The sequence below is a fragment of the Orbicella franksi genome, unplaced genomic scaffold, assembly GCF_964199315.1.
Source record: "Orbicella franksi unplaced genomic scaffold, jaOrbFran1.1 SCAFFOLD_77, whole genome shotgun sequence".
In the NCBI taxonomy this organism is placed as follows: Eukaryota; Metazoa; Cnidaria; class Anthozoa; order Scleractinia; family Merulinidae; genus Orbicella; species Orbicella franksi.
Genome location: NW_027670403.1, coordinates 11,565 through 34,000, shown reverse-complemented (window position 1 = coordinate 34,000; position 22,436 = coordinate 11,565). Strand labels below are relative to the sequence as shown.

The 22,436-nt window shown below is 39.4% G+C and overlaps 1 protein-coding gene across 4 annotated transcripts; it reads right to left on the bottom strand.

Moving 5' to 3' along the window:
• Nucleotides 1-1,408: 1,408 nt before the first annotated feature.
• On the bottom strand, nucleotides 1,409-22,195 carry LOC145471402 (uncharacterized). 4 transcript variants are annotated; one of them, XM_081454849.1, is made up of 10 exons: nucleotides 20,241-22,049; nucleotides 18,494-18,781; nucleotides 17,898-18,260; nucleotides 16,603-16,751; nucleotides 10,908-11,079; nucleotides 10,337-10,425; nucleotides 8,112-8,349; nucleotides 6,856-6,970; nucleotides 5,140-5,203; nucleotides 1,409-2,498 (listed from the first exon to the last, which is right to left on the bottom strand). In XM_081454849.1, the coding sequence occupies exons 1-10, from the start codon at nucleotides 20,326-20,328 to the stop codon at nucleotides 2,415-2,417; spliced, it is 1,650 nt and encodes a 549-aa protein (XP_081310975.1). In that variant the 5' UTR covers nucleotides 20,329-22,049; the 3' UTR covers nucleotides 1,409-2,414. The 4 variants fall into 4 exon arrangements, 3 of the variants coding, with proteins under 3 accessions (XP_081310975.1, XP_081310976.1, XP_081310977.1); XM_081454850.1 differs by having other exon boundaries at nucleotides 18,536-18,781; XM_081454851.1 differs by lacking the exon at nucleotides 18,494-18,781 and having other exon boundaries at nucleotides 1,410-2,498; nucleotides 20,241-22,042.
• Between the last annotated feature and the right edge of the window lie 241 nt (nucleotides 22,196-22,436).

Genomic DNA, 22,436 nt, shown 5'->3' with positions numbered 1-22,436 from the left:
TCACCCTGATAACAACTAAATCAAATATTATGCTAATCAGAGAAGCTAAAAACAATTTTAACAAGTTTATGTTTTGTAAATATTTATTCAGCACGCCTTCATAAGGCTACTTATAGGTTATTGAAGAGCCAATTAAAGTCAACAACAACAGCAGCAGCATCTGCAACAGCTAAACTAACTAACTAACTAACTACAAAATCAAAGTATAAAACATGAAATACAAAATTATTAAACAAGATGGTCTTAAATATAATAGTAGTAGCACCGAAGAAAGTAATAAGAAACCTTAACGCTTGCACTTTCTCGTCTGAGAGTAAGTTTTGATCGCAATAAGGAAAAACATCATTTGCACAGTACAAATAATTCCATTGAACAAAGTTGTCTGTGGATGAGAAATTGGTATAAAAAGTCTGGACATGCAATTCTAAAAAAGAGTGCATGCTTCCAATTTTCAAATGCCTAGAAAATTCAATTTAACTAAGGTTATGGTGAACAATTGCAAATGGATCAGGTCCAACACTTAAACCGGATAGAGTCACCGACCCGCTACCTGTGCTGTTCCTCTCCCAATTTTTGCCTTTCACAACAAAGTTTCAGTTTTGGAACCGTTCAAACTGAACCCGCTCTCTGTGAATACCTAGACCAGTTCATTTTGGCAGCGGCCGTGCAATTTAGGCTATCTTCACCCAAGATTGGTCTAAAATGGATCAAGCCCAAAACTGTCTAATGCACATGCTGAGCATGACTAACTGGTTGAAGTCGCTGATTCGCTCACGTTGATTAAGTAGTCGACCGGTTTTTGAACCTATGTTGATGTACTATGTTGATGAATTTTTTAAATAAGTTTGAAAAGCCTAATTTCCTGTCACAATAGCTACTATATACAATGACAAGTGGACAGATGAAGACGATATGGAAAAGCATCTAAAATTATTACAAAGAGTACATTGTAAATAAAATAAATTATACACATGACACGGGCTCAGTCATGATAGTTATTATTTTGAGGTGGATTGGATTAAAAAATCAGAGTGCAGCTCAAATATCTTAAAGTTATTAAATATATGTAATTATAATTCATCAAATATTTTTGCTCGCACGAGATTGATCTAAATGAGTCACGTGATTGAATATAAACCAACGGGGAACATTCCCCAATTTTAAAAAAGATCTCGCGAGTTGCAAAAATACCTAAAAGTCACAATAGCCTCCAGTTGACTTTACAATTAGGCTCGGATATTTGTCCTTTGACATTATCTGTTCCTCGAAGCTAACAGCTCGCTTCCAGAAACAGAAAATGTCCGCAGACAAATGTCTGAACATCTTTTCACGCTAAATGTAGGCCATCGTTTATTTACAATTTAACTTTGGTCACTTTTAAATAAGAGATTTTCACATTTAATTCAAAATAATGTTTAAATGTAATTGACTTGGAAATTCCTAACTTATCTAGGTTTATAATTACTTTTGTTTGCATGTAATTTGTAAACATTACTGTCGATTTCTTCTCTTTTGTCCTTTTTTTCATCATAATTTTCCTAACATACGCTTGCCTTTTAATTAAGGTCCAACCTCTACTAATGAACACTTCTATAGAACAGCCACCTCTCCACAACGGTCACCTCTACCCAAAGGCCACTTCTACACAACGGCCCCCACCCTTTTTTTTTGTTCCGCTGACGGTCCATACCTCAGTACAACAATTCTACAAGGACCACCTCTCCACAACAGCAACGGCCACTAAAGTGCGTCCCGACTGCCTAAATAACCTCTCAACAACGGCCAGTTTAACAATAATTCACGAACGGTGTATGCAAAACTCCATTTTTTATAGCAAAAGGTCAACGAAACTTAATCCGTACCGTGCCTCGTTGGTGTCTGTTTCTGTTTTATTTAAAGGAGCTCAGTCATGGCATTTTGTTATTTTGGCCACGTGCAAAATTACCTCCAAATTAAAGGAAACCTGAAAATGATATTCTACTACGACAGAAAAACAGCAAAGCGATAATAATAAACCATAAAGGAACAAGAGTGGTTAAGGATGGAGAAGATTGACACGGATTACAAACGACCAGCGATAAAAATTCAGGCTCAAATCTTCAACATGGGCAAACCTTGACGAAGCTCTTTTAATAGATATATATTTGATTGTGTTATGTATTTATACACACACACACACACACACACACACACACACACACACACACACACACACAATCAGGTGTAATATTTCACCCTTACTGCCCCACAACGGCCACCTCTATCATTAATGGCCACTTTTCTCTGTCCCAAGGCAGCCGTTGTGGAGAGGTTCGACTGTTAAGTTATTAATTTAAATATAAACTAGCAATTGCTTGACTCAGCACCCATGCGACTACTTTACTTGGCCATTTATCATGTTGTCCAATGTGACATCAAAGTTGGTTTTCGTTCAAATTAAGTTGATCATAGTCATTTGTCGCTGATGGCTCCACATAGTCATAAGGTGGTACAGGGGGCTGCAAAGGAAAAGAGAATAACATGTCATTTTGCTAACCTGAAGCTGACCGATCGCTTCTTGTAATAAAATTGATTAGGATCCAGAGAAGTTACAACCATAAATCCCTGTGAAACCAATTGTCGGAAATCTGCGAATTCCTCGGAATTTCTAAAAACGACCACATTAAGGTGGCTAACTACAGTTTTGGTGGAATAAAACAGCTTAACTTCTAACTCTTTGGTTAAATGTTCCAACATGTTTTTCCGTTCTCTATTTACTGTTTATTTAAGTCTCTTACCATTTTACGTGAAACCTGAACAATTAAACGTCAACAAATGGCCAAAATGAACGACCGAGTATCTAAGGGGAGACTGAGCACTAGTAGGTTAAACCACGTTTTTCTCAAAATCTACCCGTATGACCCCACCTCAAAATTCAGGAATAAGAAATTGGCTCTGATTTAACATTCATGCAAAGTAAAATAAGAATCTGTAAGTCAAATGTTGAGCTATTTTTGATTTCACATTTTCTTAGTTTGCAAAAAATCTGTCTTACAGATTTATATTTTACTTTGCATGAATGTAAAATCAGAGCCAATTTCTTATTCCTGAAATTTTGAGGTGGGGTCATACAGATAGATTTTGAGAAAAACGTGATTTAACCTACTAGAGCCCAGTCTCTCCTTAGGTACTCGGTCGTTCATTTTAGCCATTTGTTGACGTTTAATTGTTCAAGTTTCACATAGAATGATAAAAGACTTAAGTAAACAGTAAATAGAGAAAGAAAAAACATGTTGGAACATTTTTCAAAAGAGTTAGAAGTTGGGCTGTTATAATCCATCAAAACTGTAGTAGGTCACCTTAAAAAAAAAAAAAAGAAAAGAAAAGAAAACCTCTTTTTGCGAATCTCGGATTTGTCAAGAGCAATGGTAAACATTTTAAAGCAGTAATATAAAAAACGAACGTGGCAAGGACACAAAATGTAATTTTATGGAAATATTATGGAATGCACTGGCTACAAGCTGAGTGTGGTGGGTGATTTTGTAGGAATCACCAGGAATACCATATAAGGAAAATAAGTAACCTCTCTAGAACTCTATACTTACAATACAAAGTTGCCATAAAACAGAAGTAGTCAATACCATCAAACCTCTCCATGTGTCCCTAATATTGACTTACTGCATTACAGAGGTAGAGATTATCTGAATTCCAACTCGGTTGGGAGAAAAAAAACTTTCTCTAATAGAGAGGCGTCTGAATGTCAGAGGTTCCACTGTACTGGCACTATGTCGACGATTGCTGTTTTTTTTTTTTTTTTTTTTTTGGAGTTAGCCTAGCTCTGTGGTCAGTTTCAGAGCAGCTCACAGCCTGTAGTCCGTATGTATTTCGCAATTTTCTCGCATGGTTTAAGCGCCACGCTGGGTTGACATTGACGCAATCAACTACGCTACCAAGTACACGACTAGAATGAAAGCAAAATTTTCCTACTGTGATCAAATCAAGTTTAATGAATCTGTACTTAAACCAGGAACACCAGAATAGCAGCATATCGCTAACCACTAACTGTTAACGACTACCAGCTGAAAACCTAGCTGTTATCTGTCGAAAATTACATTGAAATCCAACTGTAAACATGTACCTGCAGATGGCGTAGTGCGTGCGCAAAACAAGTGCGAGATACGCAAATGTTTTACTTACTGGGAAGGTGACAGCAATAAATGTAACGCGCACCGTAAAAGTTTTCAAAAAAGATGAATAACTTTAAAAAACGCGTGGTTCCCCTACATTTTATGTTATGAAATGGAAGTGGCAAGCCTATTCAACTTGTGATTAGTTTTTGGTTGTGAGCAAAAGGTATTTAGACTGTATTTTAGCTGAACCAGAGGAAGGCTGTCAGAGACGCTACAAGCGCTGTTGCAACGAATTTGTTATTAAAAACATATCAAAAATGGTTTTTATGTTACCATTTGCCATGTAGTTTAAAGATCTTTTTAAATGTGTTTGCTTTTCTGTATGTAAAGGAGAATTCTAAGGAAATCTGTAATGAAATTTCCTTTCCTTCTTTTTTCAGGAAAATGCTGATGTCAGCATTTTTGTTGAGATTCAAGGCTAATTATCTCGAAAAAATGCGTGGCTACCCTATATTTTCTTTGTGGATTCCAATAGCCCTTGGAAAGATCTAATTTTTCCGCGTGGTTCTAACCTGGCGCAAAAACCTTTGTATTTAGTAGGCACCGTCCTTAAATACTCGCAACTGATCAAACTATTTTGCTCTGAAATATTATTGCTTGAATCCACTTTCTTCTACTGCTGTACAACCAGCGAGTTTTCCAAATAAATTGTGGTTAGCAAACATGGAAAACCTATATTTCTCTGATAAAAAGAGCCTTCCTGTATATATGTGTACTCGGGCTTATAATACTTAAGAATAAAAAAAAAATGTATCATAAAGCACCAAAGTTAGGACGAATAAAGATCGACAGGCCATTTTGTTATGCAAATATTTCCTAGTTCCCTTCCCTTGTGGGGGCAAGAAGTGATCACTAGGCCAAAAATGGCTTCATTAATTCATTAAATAGATCAAATTTTGCCCCTACAAGGGACTGGAGCTAGCATTAGCAAAATGATATATTGTAATATTATCAGACAATATCTACTTACCTGAAGTATTAAACGGTTCCTTAAGCGTATTCTTGGCGATACGCCACGTCTCTGAAGCCATTGTCTGAGGAGAAGATTACACACACAGTTTGGATGTATGCCTAATCCTTGATCAACAGATTTACTGTGATACACTAGCTGAGAGGCTAGTGAATTATATTTAACAATAACATTATTAACTCTCGATATCTATCGCGTGACAGTTGACGAGGGCGCAGCCACTGTAATAAAATAAGGCCGAGAGCATACGTCGAATCCAAGTCGCGTCGAATAAATTAAAAATAGGTGCGACAAAGAGTCGACTTAATTCCAGCGTGGTAACAAACGTCGAACCTGCTTCGATCCTCTTTCACAAGTTGCACTTCATTAAAGCACGGGAATAAGCACGTGTCCCCGTGCTATTCACTCGATGTGCAGCTACTTAATGCTAGGACTTGCTAGCGAAATGCCGAACTACAGTACTCGTCGGGCCTTACTTTGGCAATTAATTGCGAAAAAAGAAAGAGACGACTCGCATTACATACAGCTCTGAGGACAGTGCGTTAGGGACGACAGCTATTGCTCCAAGTGGCATGCTTTTGTTGGCGAACAACAAAGGAGCAGCAGTCTTGGGCAGCTGTCTTGATGTCAGCAATGACTTTCGATAGCTCGCCACTCCCCGGTCGCGAAATTGTCTTTGTACAGCGCATGCTCACCACGGGAGGAAGGGGGAAATAACGTTCGGCAGATGGGGGAGTATGTATTTTTGTGACGTTTGCCAAGCCCATCCCATAAATTATTTTTTAATTTGCATGATTTATGGATAAAGTTCAGCGCGTGTTTAGAGCGACGTTTGCTGAAACGCCGAACCACTGTCGCATTATCCGACTTGGCAAGTCGAGCTTATGCTAGAGTCGAACCAATTAATTTGAGTCGAACTTAATTGCGGCAAACGTCGCACCATTCATGTTCCTATTTCAAAATTAATAGGTTCGACGAATTAAGTTCGATTAAGGTTCGACCTTTGCTCCAGTTCTAACACTGCTGAGGTTAACAGATTGTTGGATTGCCGTGTAATGAAGAACTGTCTTGAGATGTTGATTGAATAGGGGAGCTTACCATTTAGCAAAAAAATCCGGAAATTTCAGTTGCAAGTTAAATGGAACAGTAATTTTCCGGAAAATCCGTTCGGTAATTGTAGACTACCTCCAGAAGTAGTCCACGTTTTTTGTTTGGAAAGGAACGACAGAAATTTCCTTGCAATTTTGTAAATTTTCCAGTTTCCAGTGTCTCATCAGCCGAAAACAATTAGGAGAAATCTAATTTCAAATGGTATGCGCCATCTCGTTCGGTTGGTTTACTGATTTTGGAAAAACCCTAACCATTATTCAACGGTCATTCCAACCGCTTTATTCTAACAAATGGTAAGCACCCTAGGTCTCCACTCTTTAAATCAACTGTCTATAGAAAACCCCATCGATTAAACTCAAAATATTACTCACAACCATTAACACATTCCAAGTTTTATGTTAACAGTTCTAAAAAGAGCAAAGCCTATATTGCTTTAGAACATGATCGCTTACAAGAACCCATTCCCACAAGCGACAAGATCTCTCTTTATGTCCAATGACCCCTCCTTGGATTTCCCAAGGTGGTCACTTAAAAGAAATTCCTCTGTTAGTAAAAAAAAAGCCACTCGTGATTAGCAGCAGTACACTGACAAAAATACCTTCGTACCTAAGCAAGTATACCGCAACCGAAGCTGTTATAGATGCCACCACAACTGACACTGTGATCAAAGCGATTTGTTTGCTGCTCAGGTTTCCTCCGTCCTTTTGTGGTGTTGAGTTATCTACATGAAAAATACATGCATCCCTAGCAGTTACATATGAGTTTCTTACCAGGGATTCATTTTAAAACAAAATGGAAACACGAAAACAAACCCTAGCCCAGTGTTCAAAACGCCATGTATTGTAATCATCTTACATACCACAAAAACCTGAAGATTGAATATTTGTTCATTTAAAAAAACAAAAACCTCCCTCGGAGTAAGTTTAACTGTACTCTCTTTCAAGAGCACCCCCACCATGGAGCCACCTATCCTAAAATGATAAGTAAAAGCTTGGGTCCACTTTTTTGCTCCTTTAATCATGTACTGCTTAGAATAAAATTTAAACTACATGACGGTACGTTGCATTGTGTTCGCAAACTCATTAATGACTAATGAAATTTTAAAGGCTGCCGCACACTAGCCGATTTTTTGTCGTAGAACTGCAGATTTTTTGTCGGGGTCAAATCGGGTGAAAAAAATTGTCGGGCCATCTGCTTGCCGCACACTAGCCAATTTTTTTGTCGCGACTAACCGCGTTCAGGCTTGGGGCCGAGTCATCCAAAATCAAGATGGCGCCTATTCACTGACGTGACTCTCATGACTTTTCTTAATTAGTTGAGGCGCACGCGAGCCCCGACAAATTGTCTTGGTCCACCGCACACTAGCCGACAAGGCCCGACAAGACGTTTTCAGATCTAGCACTGTCAGGTATCGCCCGACAAGCCCCGATCTTCTCGTAGACTTGTCTGAATTGATCGCACACTAGCCGACAAGTGAAGATTTTTTGTTGGCCGACAAAAAATCGGCTACTGTGCGGCAGCCATAAGAAGAGAAATCATGAACGTGACAGTGTTTACACGATCCGGTAACACGGAACAAAATCAGCCATGTTGGGACACAAGTTACACAGTGGGACGTCCATGACAAGGCAGCCTGTACCAAAAGAGATTTTTATGATTTTATTTCTCCGTTTTCTCCTTAGCTCTAGTTTCCATTGAAAAGATATATCAAACACTCAAGATACTGTTTGACCACATTTCCAGACACCTCAAGGTTTCGCAAAAATACTACGCTATGTGTCATATCGTTAACTCTCTTGTCGGTGATTAGAAATGGGGTCAAACGTTTTCTTTCTATTTGATATTTTACTTTCTTAACCCACCTTGAAGTTCCTTAATGATGTACGGCTCACCACCTGCACTACAAAATTGTTCTTTGTTACACATCTTTATGTAGACATTGTAACTTTTGGCAGAATCAAGTCTTTGTAAAACTGCTCTATTTGATGTGGCATCCACATGATATTCACAGTCTGGAACAGAACCTTGGCTAACATGATGATAATTGCAGTAAACCACATGTTTACCGGGAGTGCCATGCCAGGAGGAATTGCGTGCCAACTGGAAGAAACGATGGTAAATAAGTATTATTAAGAGTTGAAATAGAGGATATTACATGGCCGCACGGAGATAAGAAATTTCTCTTCGAGTGTTGAAAAATATTTCACGAGTGAGCGCTGCGGACGATTGAAATATTTTTCAACACGAGTACGTAGATAGATTTCGTATTTCCAAGCGACCATGAGATTTTCTTTTTTATTAGATACAATTCTCACAATACATAACGACGTTTCTGAAGATTTCCAACCATGGATGAGGTGCTTTATCATATCCAAACTGATCAAGGGTGGGGTAGGTGCTGTCAGCTGAAGCCAAAGGATGACGTTGAAAACACTTACCAAGACCTTCATTCCCAAATTTATACTAGAGACGAATTATCCGATGCCGAATTTTCATAAGGAGACATTGGTTTATCCAACTGAGACGCCTTATCAGTCTGACATGGATAAATAGCCTAGGTATAAATCCGGTGTCTGGACGAATTAGGTGGCAAAATTGATCTTGAACTGACTCATCTGTCAGCACGTCTTGCAGACATGCTGAGACGGATCAGCCCAAGACAAATTAATGAAGAGATTGTCTGTAAATTACAAAAAGACCAGAATATTAATAGCGATCCCTGTTTACATAGCCGAGGATCCTGCTAATTTAAAAAAAAAGCAATTTTCATTTTTTTTCGAGAAACCATCTCTATGTAAAGAAAGGTTAATGATATTGACAAATCAGATGCACAATGAGGTGAAATGAATTTTTAATCACATCCATTGGGATCTTATCATAACCTGGGGCTTTACTCGTTGACAAATTCCTGCAGATAACTTCCAATTCATTTGAATTCAGTCAGGTGTGTTGTTGTTATCCCCAAGGAATCATCAACAAGAAGAGTTTATCGTGGGTATGGCTTTTGCCAGGTTAGGACCGATGCTAGAAAAATAATTACGGATTATTAGTCTCAAGCAAATAAATCGTCCCTAGTGTAGATTCGGCCACTACTCTGGATACACAAATTAACAAATCAAATATTTTTTATCGTTATTATACAATGTTGGCTTGTAAGGAAAATATTAACCAAACTTTTTTAAGTCGTAAGTGGAACCAAGGAGTAGAGATTAGAGAGATTGTTCGAAGGCAGAAGAGAAGGAAAGTGGGAAAAAAGGAAACAGAAGGAAGTTAAGCACAGAGCTTACAAGACAGTCAGGCAGGGGGGGGGGGGGGGACACCAAAGGATGTTAAACAGGTAGCTTACCAGACAGGCAGGCAGGCAGAACAAAAGAAGGGTGGAAAGAATGGAAACTGACGGCACGGTGGGGGGTGGGAGAGGGGGGGGGAATCCCTTAATATAGGTATGTGCGGCCCCAAAGGGCTAGGTTTTCAGCATTTTTGTCAGAAATAGGGTATCAATTTCGGCCAACTTGGTCATAAATAGGGTATGGTTTTTGCACCCTAGTCTTGAACTGGGTATGCTGTTAAGAAGATTATAAGCTACCTTCTCAGCAGTATCGATAAGACCATCAACAAAAGCCCTTCACAAATTATATTTACAACAATTTAACATTGGTCTAAACTAGGGAACTAATTATAAGGCAGGTCTGAACAGGGTATCGATTTTAGGGCCAGGTCATAAAAAGGCTATCAAATTTTTCGTCAGGTCATAAATATGGTAGGAAATATCACATATTTCGGTCATAAACAGGGCCGTTAGGGTTTTGGGAAAGCGGGCCGCACACCCCTACCCAATTTTTCTGGCAGTACCCACCTCGGGACTGAAGGGTGCTAACCAGGGAGTTTGCCAGACAGGTAGGCAGGCGGACGAGAAGGAAGGTGGAAAAGTAAGTAGCTGACCACTCAGTAACAGTGAAAAGCCGTCAGTTGAAATCATTTCTAGTACCTTTAAATAGAAAATGAAATATATATTACAATTATTAAACCGTAGCTTCATAACCAGTGTTCCTATATAGGCAGTGTAATTTAAAAAGCTAATACACACCTTCCACTCTACTGTAACATTCCTCAGAGCAGTATTACCAGGGAAGATCGCTGACAAATCTCTTATCACCTTCGATGGAGTATCTGGTTCTAAAATGTAAATTGCAAAACAATTACATAAATATTAACAATAAATTAAATTAATTACATTGTAATTGCAGTTTCTATGTTTTAACTGTACTATTTAAAAAGTATTTACAATGTAAATAGTCATTTTCTTGCTCAAAAAGAAAATCTTGTGAACCTTTTTGTATCAGCACATGACTGTATTTTAAAGGTCGGTTGCTGAATTATTGGACCATGCAAAATGCATTTGACAAGTTAACTAGCAATATTAATAACTTTGTGTTAGTACAAGAGGTTTTATACATGTACACACATGTACAATGCAAGCCAAGCAAGCAGTTCAGAATTCGGAGATAGTAAAGTGGTATTAAATATGCTTTCTAAAGCAAAACAACTTTGTCTGAAAGGGGTCTACTTACACATACAAGAGTTTAAACTGCACATACAAGAAATAAACTATTTTGATCTAACATGCTTGTACAGCTGTATCAGCACAGAAGACATACCCCCAGCTGGTGTTTTCACAATGCGCGGTCCTTGCACTTCACTTGGAGCACTCTTCTTTCCTTCTTCATTAACAAATCTGACTATTATGTAGACGTAATACTCCATAAATGCCTTCAATCGCTTGAGCAGGGTAACCTCTGTTGAGCTGTTTTTAATAGATATAACCTTGGTCTACAAGGGAAGAGCAACAAACAAAAGATCTTCATCAGGCTCCATGCATGAATATATATGCATCTGTTTAACTTTAATTTACAGTATGCAGTTTCAACTACATGTAGTTGGTTTTTATCTAACTGATCAACTTATTTACTGTGAAACTCAAAAACCATATTTACCATAACTGTAGCAGAAATTCTCTGGAGCGCATAGGCTAATTTTCATTGTCATTACGCAGACTGACACATGAATTTACAATTTATGCGCTGTTGACGAAAGAAGCGAGAGCGGACAATTTGACAATTTGTTATAATTGTAAAAAACAAATTGACATTAGTTTTTCATGCATCTGTCCTGTAATGGACAATAAATTTTGTCATAAAACTGTCAAAGTGGTCTGCCGATCCACTCGGCTATCGCCTTGTGGAGCCACAGCTACTTTAACAATGTTATGACAAAATTCAGGATCAATAACAGGACAGATGCATGAAAAACAGGCATCAATGTATTGGTCAGTACACGACATGTCAAAATCAAACTAAGTGTTCACTTAAGTGTTCACGGTTTTTTGAGTCACGTTGTAAATTTTTCAGAAACGTTGCTCAGAAGACTTCGGGTGAGCTTCAGCCACCTTCAATAAACAATGCATCAAGGATGACAGTTGGCAGACTTTCAGTGCCTTTCTACTAACTTGGGTAAATTATCTTCTGAACATCTTCTGAAAATAATTTGCGCCGGTGAATATTATACACCTTTTGCCATGGTATTACCCCCTTAATTTGCACTGTCCCTTGTTACACTTCTTGCTCTTGAGCTAATACTTTCAAGAACTGCACTGATGTTAGCGAATCAGTATCGAGTGAATAATTTTTCTAAGTGTATTTAGCTATTACTGTGAAACTCAGGAAACCGTGAACAGTCCAGAAATAGTATATTAAACAAGACGAGTCTGAGGATTGTTAACATCATTGAAGACCAAGTTTTACTATTACAAATTTGCAGAAAGGTTTTTACGATAATCCAGCTCTTAAACTTCAGGGTCATAGTTATGTAGCTAGATCAAAACGAGTCAACAGCTATATCAAGGCTAATAAGGCATGTATACAGAAGCAATGACAATACACGATGTAATTGTTGTGATTGGCATTTCTCCATGATCACGTGATGTATTCGCTCTTTACTCAATAAATTAGTGTATGTTTGGATTCACTCGTGGCTGGTCATTACATTTGGCGACGAGGCATTTCATTCTAGATTCGTACAGGAATGGCGACCAACGGAAAAATATGCCAATTCAAAGAATCAGAAGAATCATGGACCCAGTATGTGGTGCGGTTGGAACAGTATTTCCTAGCGAATGAGGTGGAAGGTGTGGTGAAATGTCGAGCAATTCTACTCAGTGTTTGCGGGAGTAAAATGTACGCACTTGCGAGGGATTTACTTCAACCAGCGAAGCCAGTGGAGACAACTTTTGAGAAGATTGTCGACACACTTGAGAAGCACTTTTCACCGGAGCCAAGTGAGATAGTGGAGCGTTATAAATTTCATAGCGGAAATCGAAACGAAGACGAAGGAGTTGCGGCATACGTGGCAGAATTGCGTAAGCTAACCGAACATTGTAATTTTGGCGACACGTTACCAGAAATGCTACGAGATCGGTTGGTCTGTGGTATAAATAATAAAAAAAATCCAGCGGCGATTACTGGCGGAACGAGAGTTGACACTCAAGAAGGCCGAGGAGTTTGCGTTGGGAGAAGAGTTAGCAGCGAAGCATGTGGCTGATATTCAGTCCAACACGACCCCCAGCAGCGTTAATCAGGTCGACGCTCGAGACATGAACGGAACTAAAGATAGTCGTCCAGATTCAGAGTGTTACCGTTATGGGAGAAACATGAAGCTTCAGCCTGTCGATTTAGAGATGCTCAGTGTTTTAAATGCGGACGACGAGGGCACATAGCCAAAGAGTGTCGTGGTGAGAAAAGGCAGAAGAAAAAGACGGGCAAAGGAACCGATTCCAGAACGCAGGAAGGTAAACATACCGGTTCACGAGACAGCAAGCCAGCAAAGGGGAAGAAGAAGCAGCCTTCACATTTAGTGGACGAAGTTTCCAGGGAAGAAGGTGTTAAGGTGGTACTGATTCCTGTCAAGTACCAGAATCAACAGCATAATTTACCAGCCATGGTGGTGAAGAGTTCTGGACCCAATTTACTTGGAAGGGACTGACTTCAAATATTAAGCTTAACTGGAACAGTATTTTCAACATCCAGGAGGGTAACCCTCAGCTGCAGAAGATCCTAGATGCACACAAGAACATTTTTGGCGAAGGACTGGGTGCACTGATGGGAACAGAAGCCAAAATCTATGTCAACCCAAGTGCTCCACCCAAGTTCATGAAGGGTCCTCCTGTAACGTATGCACTTAAAGCAAAAGTCGAAAAGGAACTGGATCGATTGCAGAGTGAAGGCATAATATCTCCGGTAGTGTTCATACCTATAATCCAGTGGTGAAACAAGACGGATCAGTGGGTATTTGTGGCAACTATAAGTGCACCGTTAACCAAGTCTCAAAGTTGGATAATTATCCAATCCCCAAGACTGAGGACTTGCTTGCCACACTAGGAAAAGGAACTAAATTCACCAAGCTGGACATGTCACAGGCATACTAACAGTTATTATTGGATGAGGAATCGAAAATATTCACTACAATCAACACTCACAAGGGACTCTATCAATATAACAGACTGCCCTTTGGGGTTTCGTCGGCACCTGGAAGTTTCCAACATACAATGGAGAATTTATTGCAAGGCATCCCCCATGTTGTCTTAAAAGTTGATGACATCTTAGTCAGCTGCAAGGATGACCCAGATCATCTAGTCAACCTAGAAGCAGTGCTTAGCCAGCTCTTCACAGCAGGATTAAAGCTACGTTTGGCAAAATGTCTGTTCATGCAACCTGAAGTCACGTACTGTGGGTAGGTAATCAGTGGCGATGGCATTCAACCTGTGGTGGCGAAAGTGGATGCAATCAAGAATGCGCCGGAACCAAAGGATGTCAGTCAGTTATGAGCTTTACTGGGCACGCTAAACTATTACGACAGATTCTTACCTGATGTAGCAACCATCCTGGAGCCTTTACACCAGCTCTTAAGGAAAGGATCAACATGGCAGTGGCGAAAGGAACAACAGGAGGCATTTGCGAAATCTAAGGAACTGTTGCAGTGAGCTGAGCTACTAGTACATTTTGACCCAGCCAAGGAACTTGTACTTGCCACTGATGCTTCCGATTATGGTGTGGGAGCGGTGTTATCCCACAAAATGGAAGGAGGAACTGAACGTCCAATAGGATACATGTCCAGATCTCTAAACGAAGCTGAAAGAAATTACTCGACCTTAGATATGGAGGTGCTAGCCATGATCTTCAGAGTTAAAAAGTTCCATCAATTTCTTTATGGACAGTCATTTACTATCAAGACAGATCATAAACCTTTTGAGGGTTGATTGAATGAGAAGAAAGGGATTCCAGGGCTTGCTGCACCGCAAATCCAGCGATGGGCACTGACCTTGTCTGCTTACGAGTACAAGATATCGTACAAGGCTGCTCAGACCCAGTTCCAGGTGAAACAATCTTGTTAATGGAGCATTTGGAAGACACACCTGTACATAGTGGGCACATCAAAGAGTGGACCAAGAGGGATCCAATCCTCTCACGGGTGCTGCGCTTCATCTTAGAAGGATAGCCAACCAAAAACAACTCTTAAGAGGTAAACCCTTACTTCACCGAGCGGAGTGAATTAAGCGTAAAAGATGGCTGTGTACTTTGGAGTGCCAGCGTGGCTGTACCCCAACAAGGAAGATCAAAAATACTCACTGAGCTGCATGAGGCCCACCCGGGAGAATCTCGCATGAAAGCGTTGGCACGAAGCTATGTATGGAGGCCACGCATGGATCAAGAGATTGTGAAGAAAGTGAAGGGCTGCGACAAATGTCAGTCAAACCAGAGTGCACCCGCAGAAGCACCATTACACCCCTGGGAGTGACCGGGACTCCCTTGGTCAAGAATTCACCTTGACTATGCAGGGGCCCTTACAAAGGAGAAATGTTCCTTGTAGTCATGGATCCGTACTCGAAGTGGTTGGAAGTGCATCGCATGAAGCCTATCAGGTCGACCGCCACAATTGAAAAGCTGAGAGAGATGTTTGCTACACACGGCCTCCCAGCGACAATGGTAGCAATTTTACCAGCTCGGAATTCCAGGAGTTCATGAAAAGGAATGGAATCAAGAACATCAAAGTGGCACCTTATCACCCTGCCTCAAATGGTTTGGCAGGGAGGGCTGTGCAAATGTTTAAAGAAGGCTATGAGAAGATAGAGGATGGAAGTGTCCAAACAAAGTTGTCACAATTCCTCCTTAGTTATCGCACCACCCCTCATGGTACGAACGGAGTTCCACCAGCAGAATTACTCATGAAACGGAGATTGCACACACAGCTGAATCAGCTTGTTCCAAGCGTAGCAAATCGCGTTAGGAATAAACAGTCTCAGCAGAAGGCAGCACATGATTACCATGCTAAGGAGAGGGACATTCTAGAGGGACAGGCTGTTTATGCTAAGGATTTCTGAAACAAGAAGGCCTGGATGCCAGGGACTGTCATTGAGATAACTGGTCCACTATCAGTTCAAGTTCAGCTGGACAACAAGACAGTCATCCGGCGGCACCAAGACCATGTTCAAAGCCATGAGAATGATGTGGCGGGGGAGCCAGTTACAAGTGTGACACCCAGCATGATATGAGTGGTCTTGCCTGAACGTGATGCAGCACCACCCACCCCTGGTGTTAGCGACCATCTTGAGGTTCCTAAGTCTCCACCGGCAGCACCTACCCAGACACCCTTTAAAGCAAGTTCTCTGGGGACATGCCCTGTGCGGAAAAGGGCCAGACCTGGGTATTTGAAAGACTACCTGTGTGAATCGTGACTTTATCACAGGGACTGTGGTTGACATAGAGGACAAATAGTTTGTGATTTAGTTGTTTCAATTTACATGAGGAGTTTATGGACGAATAACCGGTAATTCTAGAGGAGAGGTATGTTGTGATTGGCATTTCTCCATGATCACGTGATGTACTCGCTTTTTACTGAATAAATTAGTGTATGTTTGGATTCACTCATGGCTGGTCATAACAGTAATCAAACAGATCAAAGATCTAGTGACTCTCTAAAGGCTTTGATCCCCTCATTAACGTTAGGCTTTAAGTTCTTGATGTAGCCTCGAGAAATGCTAACTGCGCCCATCTAATTGAAATAGCAACAGTAATAATTATTGGTTTGAGGTTTGTTCACATGTATTGAGCTTTACTGTGACTTGTCAGTACACAACTGACCTGTCAAAATCAAACTAAACTCTTCATGGTTTTATCAGTTTCACAGTAAACCAAGAATAGTTTTTCAGTTTTATTAAAAACTTAGAACTCAGTGTCTCACTTCTAATCGACTAAAACAAAAACAACAGCAGTAGAGTTACACTATGCAATACCAACAAACCTTGTTTTCCATTTCATTTCTTGCATGGTACAGTATTTTGTATTCCATCTTTGTGTATCTCCATGCAACCCTTGCAGTCCAGCTGACTCTTAATTCATTCTGCTTATCAGTTGTGACAACATTGAAACTCAAAGGAGGCAAAGGGGTAGCTTAAAGTTAGAAAAAGTCAAAAACAAAAACGTTAGATTGAATTAATTCAAAAACAACAAAATATAAATTTTATAATACATGTAGCCGGCAGACAGGGAAATATTAGCCAGGAGAGCACAGAGCATAATACAGATTAGTGCAACACATGAAACAACACAAAGTGCAAGCTGTGTCACAATTATTAGTGTTTTACACGGTCTGAGATTTATTATTTGTAATCCACCTTGTAATCCAAGTGTTCATGAATACATTTAATTGGACAGGCACATTTTCAAGTGGCAGCCTGCAGTGAGTGTACAGGCCGTGTAGTTCTAAATTTGTGGATCCATAAGGGTTTTCCTCACCCAGTGGCCTGTACAGTCAACAAAGCAACCAAAGTGTTGAGGATGGGGGAGGGGTGATGAGAGGGGAAATGCACCACAGAATGGAGGGTAGGGTGCATTACTACAATTAGACCAAATGGATTTAAAGCTGGTCAGCTACAAATGTACCATGCAATCTTTTGTGGTCAATTCTACCTTAACTATGGGTGACGACAGGGAGGGGTGGGACAGGAGCACATGGGAAGGGACATAAAGGAAACATCTTGGGAGAGAAAGGCTATATTGAAAAAAAAAAACACGAATATCCATTTGAAATATTGTACATGTCGATAAAAACTCTATCTTTACTGAATTTCCCTTGTAAGTAAACAGCCCTCAGTGACCATTTAAGAAGCAGACTTTTCAAATCAAAGATATGATCAGTAGATGCAAGCTCAAATCCTTCAACTAATTGTTTCATACCTTCAACAAACATAAAAATGAATGTATTTTACCATGACTATGATTTTCATGGTTAGTGCTGAAATCAATATATTTAAGGCAATAAATAAATCCTTTTCAACAAGATATGTCCCTCACTCTCACCCTACATGTATGATCCATGTATTGGGGACATTTTTGTTTTGTTAACTAAAGATGAATTGACCCAGTGTGTACTGCATGTTGTGCATGACTACCTTTAGACAATTGGAAAGTCAAGACACTTTAAAAGTACTGATAGGAATTCAGTCCTAAAATATCAAGGATCATAACTTTCAGAACTTGATTATTACCACTAATGGCAATATGTACATGTGCCACACCCAACACATGATGCATTACCTGAATACAGTGGAATGAGTGGCATATATCGCCAGCTTGTCGCACTTCCAACAGCATTTTCAGCAACCACAGACACTGTATAGTTACAGCTTGTCTCACATGGGGAAACAAAATCTCCACTATACCGTAGCACACAGAAGAAATCTTTATCTATACTCAGAACATTTGTAGGTCGGCAATCTGGGTTACTGCTCCAATTACAGACACCATTATTTGTAGCGAAGGAGTCATTCAAACACAGCTTGACAGAGTAATTAACAGGCAAACCTCCAGTAACACTTGATGCTGACCAAAACACACGATACTCTCTCTTAATGGCACCCACAACACTGTATCTTAAATTACGTGGAGGACTGGGTGAATCTGAAGAGAAAAAAGGAAACATTTACCAGGATTTGCTTCATAAAGGAAACTAAGAGCTTTAATTTGAAGCTACTCAAAAAGTCTTATTGATGTACAGTAAATATTTTGAATGCTTAAATATTTCACACAGTTTAAATTAAATCATCTGGTATTTTTTGAAAGTAAATGTACTTAAGGCTTTTCACACAGGAGGGTCCAAACTTAATTGAAATCGTAACTCTTAATTCAGTTACCTGCCACTATAAGAGATATGTTAACTCCTTGTGATATATTACCAAGTTTCGGAGCACACCAGTAAATTCCATTGTTTTTGCTGCTTGTACTTGATAATGTCAGTTGTATTGTGGCAGTATCAATATGCTGTACTTCACCAAATAACCATTTCTTGTTATGTTGCCATGTTAAATTCAATGCCTGCATATAATTTCCCACTGAAACAGTGCAGTTTAAAACAAATGTAGAGTCCCTCAATGAATAGTACAAATTGTTGGGCCTTTCTGGTTGAAGTTTAAAATCCAAAACTAAAATTAAAAATGAAAAGAATCTTCTTTTGGTATCAAATAATAATTTATTACTTACGCTTTAATTGTGAACATTTCAAATGCACTTATTGTATTTAGCATTATTTATAATATTTACCTTGTACTGTTCCAGAAAATATCTCTACCCCATTCTCTGGAGGGTTTGAATATCCATACCCCTCCCACAGAAAGCTTTTTGGTTTAAACCCCCCCCCCCCCTGGTCCCCAGCCAATGCCTCTGGAAATTCTAGTTTTGGTTTACTTTGAATTCCTTTAGAAACTTTGGCCTTTAAGACCTCCCCCTCCCCTGTGAAATTTCCACAAACCCTATTCGGAGTGGGTTATTGGATATTTTCTGGAAGCACACCTTAGGACTCAGTCCTCAGTCATAGGGAAAGTAGCCATTTACTGTACATATTGAATGTTACAAATCTTACAATTCCCCTAAGCCGTGACTGGAACAATTAAGGACTCATGTGAGTGTTCCCCCCCCCCCCCCTCCTCTCATATTACTTGTGCCTTGACAGGAAGTTGAAAATCTCTGGTAAGAGAGCTTTTAACATTTCACTATTCCCAGCTTAAGATATTCTCACAAAACGTTTTCTCATACCATTTTTTTTCTTTGAAGAGTCAAAACACATTCTCGGGTATGTCCAAGCATATGAAAAAAAGATTATGTTTCATTAAAGTAATTCTGATCTTGCCTGACATCAAAATCAGGCCTCGCAATGACTAAAATGTCTTTCATGCAGAGTATCAATCATCTATTTACTTCTTATCTGTCCATGTTTCCTTTCTAGCCTAGTTGTATTTATTAAATCTTTATCTCTTTGTCTGCAGTCCACACAACCAAAAAACCCTTACACAAGAGAGGGCATAGGGAGGGGAGGTGAATGGTAAATGCGAGACTTGGTGAGAAGGTGAGACTAACATTTTTCTTTGCAAGCCTAATAGCAACTCTAAGCCAAATGGAGTGTTAACTGGGACACTCTTCTGCCTATCTGATTATATAGTGTGTTTTTTTACCACCACAGTATCAAAAAAAAATTATTATTAATTTTATCCTGGAATGACAATTTAATCCCAGACTTGCACTACACTGAGCTTGAGAGGGTTTGAATACAAGGTCTTTTAATTTGGTGGCAAAACATATATAAGCTGTAGTTAATAAATCATTAACTAAAGCTTATGTATTGTGTGTTATATATTGTGTTTCACTTGAGAAGCACAAGTTCCTAAAACTTATTAGGAAACTAAGACAAAAAAGGAAGCTCAGTTCCGTAACATTCAAACGTGGACGCAGCACATTCTAGCCTGTTAGTAAGCTGAATTTTACGACATACGTAGTTAAAAGATATGAAGATTAAGTTTTTAAGTTAAACTCGAGTGACAACCATCACTGAAGCGGTCAGTCAAATAAAAACAAAAATTTTAAATAAAGCTTCACATTGAAACTTACCACTTAATAACGATCCGTCAACAGTAACCAAAAGAGATGAAAACACTACCAACAGGACAACTACAGGAAAACGCGATTTCCTCATCATCTGATTTGGCACGCACAATCAGCACAGTACATTTACATGCCTGAACGCATAAATTTTTAATCTTTCGCTGTCTTTTACGAAGACCCATGAATGCAGATGTTCTTCACTTCGATTGAGAAAAATCTTCACCGGTTCGTCACATGTTGGACTATTTTTCTTTTTTTTTTCGCCTCAACTAAATAAAAAAGATTATAAAGTTGATTTAGTTCCACCATAGTTATTTCCTCAATCTCGTGATCATGGTTGCTTAGAACAAGCGTCAAGTATGCATTATTCTACTGTCCTGAACCCCTTCATGGGGAGGACTGGGAACTACCCCCGGCCCTACATCGACTCCGGATCGACAAAACTTCAGCATTCCACACTTTGGTTATTTCGTTTGTTTTTAGTTTGTTTGATTTTTATTTTTGTTTGTTTGCTTGTTTGTTTGTTTGTTTGTTGTTCTTTTTTTTTGGGGGGGGGTAGGTGAGGGATGGGTTAAAACAATACTGTGGGACAGGAGCATATCACATATGCTCCTGTTTGAGACAGTTCTGGTGCAACGTTAAATGACTTGTCTGACCACAGGGGACCCGAACACTGCATTAAAAATAAAAAATAAATAAATAAATAAATGCAGTGTTATCTACCAGTGTTTCTGTATCTTTCTGAGTCGTTTAAAAGGGCTTTGAACAGAATCGAAGAAGTTTACATTTCGGATATTATCTCAAGCTATCTCAGTCTCCCGCTTTATAAATGTGAGGCTCCGATTACTTCCAAAATTTCCATTATCGTTGTTAATTCGTCGAGGAAGAGATTCCCACATGTAATCAGAACGTCACATTCACAAAGTGGGGTAAAGTGCTGGTTGGAAAACACATGACCCACCCCTCCCATTTGGCACAAAACTGACTGACCCACCCCTAAATGTAGGTTGAAAATCATGTGACCCACCCCCCACAAAACATGACAGTTTTGGTTGTTTAATCCCACAAAATCACATTTTGTGTAGGAGATTGTGTTACCATTTACGTTTTAGATTTATTTCTCGACAATAATACAAAATCTTCTAAAAACTGAATATTGTCTTCCTTGACTCTTGCAACCTTGCGCCCTCTTGATGGCGGCCGGGTTACCTTTGATCTCAAAGCTAAAAAGAACAAGCAGCTGACCCAACTCCAAAGGGAGGGAAGCCTGATGAAGTGGTTGCTACTCTCAGCGAGGAAACCGAAGAAAAATTGATATGCCAGGACAGCTTGACCGTTGATGTTTATGAGGGGGGACGGGTTACCGATGACCTCACAGAACAAGCAGCTGACCCAAACGCCAAAGGCAGCGAAGCCTGATGAAATGGTTGCTACTCTCAGCGAGGAAAACGAAGAAAAATTGATATGCCAGAAGAGCTTGATCGTTGAAGATCATGAGGGCGGACGGGTTATCCATGGCCTCACAGAATAAGAAGCTAACCCATCTCCAGAGGAAGGGAAGCATGGTGAGCAGCCAAGGGATGTCTAGGACACTTGACTGTAACTGTAAGAATGATGGCTTAGTCATATCTCAGTGGACAAACATGAACGAACTCATAAACAGGACTTCGATTTCTGTCTGATCGTAATTAAAACTAAATTACTGTATTCTTGAGTTTCTATGTTTTGCACCTATTACGGTATTTATATATATGAAATAAGAAAATAAAACACAGCTTTTAAAGTGACGGCAGTTAGTGACGTAACGTTCTAGAAAATTGTATGATTAAGAATAAAGGCAATATACAGTTAGGAGCAATTTGTAGACTGCTCAGTTTAATACCTCGCTGTATTTACTTAAATTTGTGTATTTTATAGAGGCATATTCAGCTTTTCGATAATTTGCTTAATTTGCTCATAATCGCCATTCAAGTCCAAGTTTTTATTATAGTTATATGTATTTAGCTTTGGAAAATAGCGTGGTAATCGTTTGAATCCGTTTTTAATATTTGCTTAACGGCTATTCGCATTTAGCCTTTGTCTTTGACTCAATACAATTTTTAATTTCCGCCGTAATTATCATTAATATTTAAATTTGTGTTTACTTGTCATAATTTTTAAACATTGCGTTTTCAAAAGCCAACAGCAGCTTTATTTGCCAGA

Excerpts from the sequence above, each read along its gene's own strand:
- LOC145471402 (XM_081454849.1), bottom strand. The coding sequence starts at position 20,328 with ATGATGAGGAAATCGCGTTTTCCTGTAGTTGTCCTGTTGGTAGTGTTT. Across the intron at positions 8,350-10,336 it reads ATGTTACAGTAGAGTGGAAG|TTGGCACGCAATTCCTCCTG; the intron begins GTGTGTATTAGC and ends CGTTTCTTCCAG. Across the intron at positions 5,204-6,855 it reads GTTGCGGTATACTTGCTTAG|ACAATGGCTTCAGAGACGTG; the intron begins GTACGAAGGTAT and ends TCTTCTCCTCAG.